The following is an 8672-nucleotide window of genomic DNA, read 5'->3' on the forward strand; positions in this document are numbered from 1 at the left end:
CTCTCCAATTCTTCCAGCCACAGGATGGAAATGTTTTCTTTGGTGCAAAGCATTATTGAAATAGAGAGTGAGGGTGAAGATACCCAGAATGTGGCCATACCTGCATGCAAAAAAACAATCATGTTCATAGAAATAGGGCCAGATCCATGTGTAACATTGGCAGACTTGCTTGTTCTTTGCAGAGCAATTAATATAGTAATAAAGAAGTTACAACAATATTTCGACCCAGTACCATCGGAGTGTGTGGAAGGTTCTAAGTTTGGAACCCACTACTGAAGGTCAGGAGAGATAGTGAGCAACGTTTTAGCTTTAGTCAAGTTCTGTTTCACATGCTGCCAATAGGTTAGCATGTAGACTAGTGGGTGAGCATATCCAGTCCATGTTACCAAGCAGCCTAGATTTGTTGGTCAAATGAGCATACAAAACAGCTATATCCATGGAAATATCTTTCAAAAGAATGAAGGAATTCTGGTCAGCATAGGACATTGGTGTAAATGGGGTATGCGGACAAATGGAAGGAGCGATACCGGGAACCCTAACATTGAGTCTGGTTCAAGTGAGCATGAGTGAAATGAAGAGTGAATCTCTTTTGCCAATGTTTGCCAATCTCTTAGCACATGTGTCAATCTAGAGCTGCCACATGCTTTACCTGCAGGAAGCAATACACAGAGCTGCTGTTTGTAAAGCTACGTAGGACACGACAAGCCTCAAGCGTGCAGACAAGTGGTGTCCCAGTCAAGGGAAAATAACTACAGTAAAGGAAATTCAGAAGGGAGGTTCACACAACACTGAGACAAATAACCAACAAGAGGAGTGCATTTTACACAGTATATAAACCCCTAGTGGTCATAAAAAGAAACACCGATTACAAAATTAGAGTTCAAATTAACAATTAAAACTAAAAAAAGCAAAAAAAAACCAAATGCTGTAAATCTGAAATAAAAATATAAGATGCTGGTGACAGTGATGAAGGGCCTCAGACCTGAAACAATAATATTGTTTCTCTTTCTTGATACGCTGCCTGACCTGCTGAGTATTTCCAGCATTTTTTTGTTTATATTAATAATCAAAACATTGACACAAATAGCTGCAGACTGCTCCAACACGGGAAGAGACTGGTAGAACTGGAAGTTACATTAATCTGCTACTAGCCAGCAACTTTCTAAAATTAAGAACATACTGTCGTGACAAATGACATGTGTAGTCTTCTATAATGCAATAATGAGCAAAAAACTAGACCACTGATTATCGTGGCTGATTACAACAACAAATCAGCTCTGTTAGGAAGCAACAGAAGAAAAAGTTGAGAATGAATTGGAATAACAGATTCTGGAACACAATGAGGATATCTTCCAAGATTCAAGGGCATTGAAGGACACAAAGCTCATTATATATAAAATTGAAAGCCAAACCAACTTTGTTAAGTCTGGCCCAGTACCCTACACACTGAAAACTCAGGTTGAAGAGATAAGAAAACTTAAGAGATGTGGATTGTCAGTGAAAGTGGAACAGAGTGACGGGTGACATCCATTGTTGCGCGACCTAAAGCTGTCTAACTCTGCGGAGATTATAAGGAGCCTTTAATAAAGTAGTTGATCAGTACTACCCACTAACTACATCTCAAGATTCATATGCTGAATTGGCAGGAACAAAACTCTTCACTAAACTGAACCACTTCTAATCTTATAGTCAGTTTACAGGCCATCCCCGGGTTAAGAATGGTCAATTTATGGACACCCCTAAAAATGAACAAGCTCCTGTAATGTTACTAATTTCAAAAGTTTGACATACATACATATGTTTGTTCCTAAGAATGGCAGAATTAGTTCTGTCCCCACCTCTCTCTCTTTCTTTCTCTCTCTCTCTCTCGATTTTAGTAATTGTTCTTTCTTATCAATCTTACGTACTTTTGTTGTCATTCATTACAATACTGTTACCATATCAAGTGACCTTTGTGTATTTTCTGTCTTTAAGGACAAAGTCGACTTAAGGACGTTCGTAAAAACAGAATCCGTTTGTTACCTGGGAATGGCTGGTAATGTTAATAGCACCCAGATGGGTATACCAAGCTACAGAATGGGGTAAAGTTGATGATGAATATTTGATTGTAATTTCCAGGGGAACTGCATTCTCATAGCATTGCTTATGACTAATACATAATTACTTAAAATACTCCAGACAGTGGATACACTGTAGTGAGGGATCTGCTCTGGCTATGCAACAGGATGACACAATTGTAATGGCCATGAAAGGAGCAAACCTCAAGTTCTTGAGGAAGTATGTAGAAGATTGCATTAATGTCATGCGAAGCTTAAAAAAAAACAAATGTGCTTTGGTGCAAAAGGAAACAATTTATTTTGGTTTCAGAACAGATGAAAATAGGCTGCAGTCAGGTAAAGAGAAAGTCAAAGTCATTGACAGAACCAGAAAACCCAAGAACATGACCAAGCTCCTGTCATTTCCAGATATGAATGACCCAGTACTATATGGAATTTTGATCAGACTTTGCTCCTGTGTGGACCATTTCACCAGATATTAAAGAAAGATCAGCCATAGTAGCAGCTAAAATTTTAAAAAAATCAAGCGCAAATAGAGGATAGTTTCACGTGAGGGCAGCATGGTGGTGTTGCAGTTAGTGTTGCTGCCTCACAGCTCCAGGGACCCGTGTTCTGCCTGTGAGGAGTATGCACATTCTCGCCTGACCTCTGGTGCTCAAGTTTCCTCCTCCGTCCCACAGACTGCTGATAGAAAGGTTAATGTCAAAAAGAATCATGGGCACATGTGAGAGGAAATAAGGTCCTGGGGTATCAGAGAATAAGAAGAGGGGAAGTAGGATGGAAGGGATTGCTCCCCTGGCAGAACATAACCTCCTAAGGCACCACTCCACATGTGGAAGGGCTCTACAAAACCATTCCTTCAGGATCAATGTGAGAAAGAAATGGACAAGCGTTTAGTGTCAATTGACAGCCATTCAAGTGGCTAGAAGGAAAGCACAAGGAGTCATGCTCCTCTACAGGACGCTAGTAGGGGAATTAAGATCTATCTTTGCCGCACAGACTTCCTGATAAAGGTCAGCAGATTAGATTGTTTCAGTTTGAAGAAAAATGGAATTAAACACCATTTCACTTCTCATTACCACCCAGCTTCAAATGGGGAAGCAGAAAGATCGGTTTGCAGAGTAAAGGAGGCATTGGAGAAACAGATTATGGAAGTTCAATTGAACATCGCCATGAAAGAAGCTGTTCTGAGCTGAGGGACGACACCACACTCAAGTCAGGATTTATTCCTGCTGAAGTATTAATGAATAAAAGGCTCAGAATGTAGTTGAAAGGCAAAGTACCTTGGCACAAGCAGCTAGGAGAAGAGGTTTGTTCCGCATGATAGGATTCATGCACTGAGACCCCTTGGCAGATTGGAGATGAGGAGACAGGACATCAGTAAAATAGTGGAAGTATACAGATTTAGGAATTATCTTGTGAAAATTGGAAAGAAATTAGAGTTGTGGAGTGATAGATGCATTCAGTACAAAAACAGGCCCTTTTGCCCACTGAGTCTGCACTAATCATCTAGCGCCCACTCAAAAACTCCAGTACCAGATATCTGGATTGAGTCCAGGTTGCCGGAACTGTGAGGCAGCAGCTCAACTAGCTGCATTAAAATCTACCTTGGCCACTCATCCCTTGTGAACCATACCCAGGAAAGTAGCAGAGGAGACCGCGAGATCAAAGCAATTTTGAAGTTCAATTATTATTCAAGAAGAGTATTCAATGTTATTCAAGAGGGGAGAGAATTCAGAAATCAGAGGTGCAAAGGGACAAGGGAGTCCTAGTTCAAGGTTCCCTTAAGGTTAACTTGCAGGTTGAGTCAGTAGTAAGGAAGGCAAATGCAATGTTAGCATTCATTTTAAGAGGACTAGAACTTAAAAGCAAGGATGTACTGCTGAGTCTTCATAAGGCATTGGTCAGACCACATTTGGAATATTGTGAGCAATTTTGGGCCCCGTATATAAGGAATGATGTGCTGGCCCTGGAGAAGGTCTAGAGGAGGTTCACAAGAACAATCCCAGGAATGAAAGGCTTGACACATGAGAAGCGTTTGATGTCTCTGGGCCTGTACTCGACAGAGTTCAGAAGGATGAGGGGGGATCTCATTGAAACCTATTGGATACTGAAAGGCCTGGATAGAATGGACGTAGAGAGGATGTTTCCATTAGTAGTTCCATTGCAGTCTGGGATCCGAGGGCACAGCCTCATAATAAAGCGATGTCCTTCTGAGGAGGAATTTCTTCTGCCATATGGTGGTGTATCTATGGAATTCGTTGCCATTGAGTGCTGTGGAGGACAAATCATTGGGTGTATTTAAGGCAGAGATTGATGGGTTCTTGATTGGTAAGGGGGTTAAGGGTTATGGGGAGAAGGCAGGAGAATGTGGTTGAAAAAAAATCAGCCATGATTGAATGCAGAGCAGACTCAATGGGCCAAATGGTCTAATCTGCTCTTATATCTTCTGGTCTTAAGAGTAAACGTGTGATGTTTCTGATGAGAATCAAGGTGACGTGACTTGCTCAAGTTCAGAAATAGATGCAACCCCTTTTAAGATTATGCCATATAATACTGCACACTGAATTGCAACAATATTTTGTAGAAAGTTCCAGAGATAGTCTACAAAAAGTCCTTGAATGCTCCAACAATAACTTGGTGTTCAAGTTCTAGAATCACCAGGTCAATTTGGAGTACTCAACAATACCAGCACCACTACAAAGATGGCAGAAAGTGCAGTAATCAATCACTTGATTAAGTTTGTGAAATTCATAAAAGCATTCAATTAATTAGTGTGAAGCATGTAATATTGGTTGTGGTCAATGATTGCTACTTTAAGACTATCACCCTTTAAGCAATATGTCAGTTGGCTGCTCTCTAGGTTGTGATAATGTTTTGCAGGAAGTTACAGAGTCAGATTGCGAGAACTTCTGAACTTCTCATGCCTCATGTATATAAGTGTGCACATTCTGCTACGGAATTCATTTGAGATGAAGAACCCACTGAGCACACATAAAGTAGATGGACCCAAGAACTGGAATCTGCTAAAATAAGATGGAAGAATCAGAGACATAGACTGGAAGAGACAAGGTAAGGAGAGAAAAATCTGTTGAGATGGGCAGAAATAAGTTCCATGGACAGACTGAACTTATGGGTCTATTTGTCCTCTATGTGGATCTTTCAGCACATGCCTGAAGCTCTCCCTAGAAATCTACTCCCCATATACCACCCTTCACTCCCCGTGTACCACCCCTTCACTCCTCATATACCACCCCTTCACTCCTCATATACCACCCCTTCACTCCCATTCTGCCCCATTCTCTTGATAGTCCTCTCCCAACCCACTACTAATTCCTCTGCGATCTCCACAATGGCAGTAGATTGTGGAGAAAATTCCACTGGGTACATGGTGAAGAAAGGCAAGAGCTGCCGCTGGTCAAATTTGGCCTGCAATCTATTGTTTGGGTGTGTTTGTTTAAAGTTTTAGATTTGTAGCCTTTTCAAGTTCTGATGAAAGATCGTAGACCTAAACAATAAATATGTTTCTCTTCCCGTAGCCGCTGACAGACCCAAATACTTTCTGCAGTTTCTGTTTAGATTTGAGATTTCCAGAGTATCAGGATTTTGTCAAATGTAGGATTTTGCCTTTGTATAAATATACTGTTTTCAGTAACAAAGGGTTCCATAGGTTGTTTTTAAACATGGCACAAAAATTTGAATGCAAGCCTTGAAAAATGAGTGAGAAATTATCAAACCTACACTATATCTGGCACTATTATAACATTATGAGCAGATGTCAGCCCAGTGGTACAGCTAGTAGAGCTTCTCCCTCACAACTTCAGTGAACACAGGTTCTGTCCTGACCTTCAGTGCTGCCCATGTGGAGTTTGCATGTTCTCGCTCAGACCACCTGGGTTTCCCTGGAGTTTCCTCCCACATCCCAAAGACATGCGGGCTGGTAAGTTAACTGGCCACTGTAAATTGTCATTAATATAGACAGATGGTAGAATCATTAGGAGTGTGGGGGAATAGATTACTGGAAAAATTAGAAGAGGGAATGGGATTGTTCTATGTTCCAACATAGACTCGATGGGCTGAATGGCCTCCTTCTGTGTCATGAGGAAATATGGAAATCTCTGATAAGCATCCTCAGGATATGTTAGAGGATCTATTACTCAAAGTGGGAATGCCAGTAGTAGTTTGCCAGCCAGCTCATTTACCACTTGGTCGTGGACCTTATTGTTTACTTTCCTGCTTTCTCTGCTCTCCAGGTTAGCCAACCCAGGCAAGCACTGGCAAAGTAGCTGCCAGCAGAGGACAAGGGGAGAGCAAAAGATACAATGTCACGCTCTCACACTGAACTCAATGTTGAGCTCAGCATCACACTGCAGGGAGCAAGTTAAAGGGGCAAGACAAGTTGGAAGTTAGGAAGTTACACACACACCAGTTCTAGAGTTCTGACCTTCCATTGCCAGTAAGTGCCTGCAGTTACAGATGTCAGTTTGGAATCAGAAGATCTACCTTATTTTTCATTCTATTGCTCATATAGGTGGGTGACCCTTTCTGGCTGCAAGATGTAATTGTTTGATATTCTTGAAATGACTAATAAGATAAAAATATAGAGCAGCATCCTGAGTACATCTGCTACCTAAACTGAGCATCTGCTTTAAATGATTCATATTGTGTCATCAACATAATCTTACTCACCCATTGATATCACGCACTGCAACGCCTCTGTATGACCCATCTTATCCAGACAGCTGAGTACATAGTTCACAGGGCAGCCACGCTCTGCGATTAATTGGATAAAGTATCGACTTGGGCTTCCATCTGGATCAAGAACCTTCAGCGAGCAGGTCTCCAGCTCCTTCTCACTAGCAACAGAATTATACATCAATGAAGGGTCAAATGACCTGCTTCTGTTCTGTAACATTCTCTGACTCTTTGATCAAAACATAATCCAGGAACATTTAGGATAGCAAAGGACATTGGGCCCAAAAATTCCATCCCCTTTTCAGATATGAACCTTATCTACCCTTCTCCAACCATTTCCGTTAATCCCACTTTCATAGCATATCTCTCATTCTCACCTTCCCACCATATTGCCTAACACACAGAGAAAATTTCCAATGGACCACAAGTCTTTTGAGCAGATAGTCTGTCCATTAATTGAATACCTCAGATAAAAGGAAGCACCTCTGACAATGGGGCACTCCCCAGTTCTGCAGGCCGTCACACTAGATTATGGCCAGGAATAGGATTTGTACCTGCAGTATTTTGATTTCAGATAAGGTGAACCAAACTGACATAGTAGGAGAGAGAAACCTTTCACTTTCTATTGAATATTCTGTTCAGCAAGGAAAACTGGGGCTCGTGTTTAATTAAAACTAATAATAATGTACAGTTAGGAGTCAGCTATACAGGAAGTTAGGGATTCTTAAGAACGAGCTACATGTGAAGAAAGGGGCACTGGAGAAGAAAATGAAAGATACCCAAGGATGGGTTAGGTGGATTGGGTGGGCAGCTGAGAGTAAATTACACAGAGTTATGGATACTTGCAGAATTTCAATGGGGATACAAGTTACTGTGGGAATGATGAAATAAAATTATATTGTCATTCCCAATGGTTCAACAACTAAAAGTGATGATTCCACATTCAATCTGTGGTGAGTTAGTTGGTACCTAATGCTGGTAGAGAGAATACTATTGGCTCTAAAACAATCCTGGCCAAATGTTAACCAGGGCTCCCCTTCCTAGTCACTTTACATCAACCTTTTCTTTATAGGTTCATGATGTTTGATCGAGTTAGAACTGAGATCAGTTGTTATGTTACTCTGTGGTCAAGAAACCCATTGTTCTTCACAATCTGGCTTTTGCATTAAGATGGTCACTCGGTCGAGGTTTTTGTGTAGCATTTCCCATTGAAAGGTTATACCATCAGGACCAACTGATATCTTGGTAAATATGGTAACATAGTCACCCTTTCTAACATTCAGATGGAACATTAAATAGGTGCCTACCTGCACTTGAACCGACTGTCTGTGCCTACAATTTCAGCCAGTTTCCTCCATCCTTTCATGGTGCAGTTGTCCAGATATGAGCTGAGTCTCTTCAGTGTTAATTCCCCAAGACTATTTAAAGGCATATTCCAGTAATCCATGGTTTTTACTTCAATTTCACAACAGAGTGGAATACACTATTGGAAGCACATCACAAAGAGGAATTGTGAATGCCGTGACCAACACAAATCAGGCAGAGGGATAGAAACTATCATATTGACAAAGTCTGAGTAATAATGATCTGTCCTGTTTCTGAGTCCTAATTCAAAACATAAAAGAGGAAGCAGGAAAGTATTGTTTCCAAAAATAGAACTAGAATGAATGGGGAAGTAGTGTTGCATTTCTGCAAATGAGTGTAACTGGAATGCTTTGTCACAACCAGTTATTCCTACAGGGGGGGATGCAGGATAATTTCAAAGGTAACAGGTTTTGTACCTAAGTAGAAAGAATATATAAGAGTAAGTGGAAAGAAAAAATGGGATGAAATGAAGAATCATCACCAACAAACTGAACAAGCTGTAATTCAACGATTCAATGTCTGACAGATTCATTTGAAATCAACCTGGTCTTCTAT

At 40.9% G+C, this 8672-nt stretch overlaps 1 protein-coding gene across 1 annotated transcript in view; it reads right to left on the reverse strand.

The window, feature by feature from the left end:
- Window positions 1-8268, reverse strand: part of LOC127582498 (mucosa-associated lymphoid tissue lymphoma translocation protein 1-like) — a 48883-nt gene extending 40615 nt beyond the window's left edge. Inside the window, exons 1-2 of the mRNA XM_052037804.1 lie at window positions 8060-8268; window positions 6747-6913 (exon numbers count right to left, since the gene is read on the reverse strand). Coding sequence (XP_051893764.1) covers window positions 6747-6913; window positions 8060-8199 — 307 coding nt within the window. The 5' untranslated portion in view covers window positions 8200-8268. The remainder of the gene's footprint in view (window positions 1-6746; window positions 6914-8059) is intronic.
- Between the last annotated feature and the right edge of the window lie 404 nt (window positions 8269-8672).

Source organism: Pristis pectinata, chromosome 24, assembly GCF_009764475.1.
Source record: "Pristis pectinata isolate sPriPec2 chromosome 24, sPriPec2.1.pri, whole genome shotgun sequence".
In the NCBI taxonomy this organism is placed as follows: Eukaryota; Metazoa; Chordata; class Chondrichthyes; order Rhinopristiformes; family Pristidae; genus Pristis; species Pristis pectinata.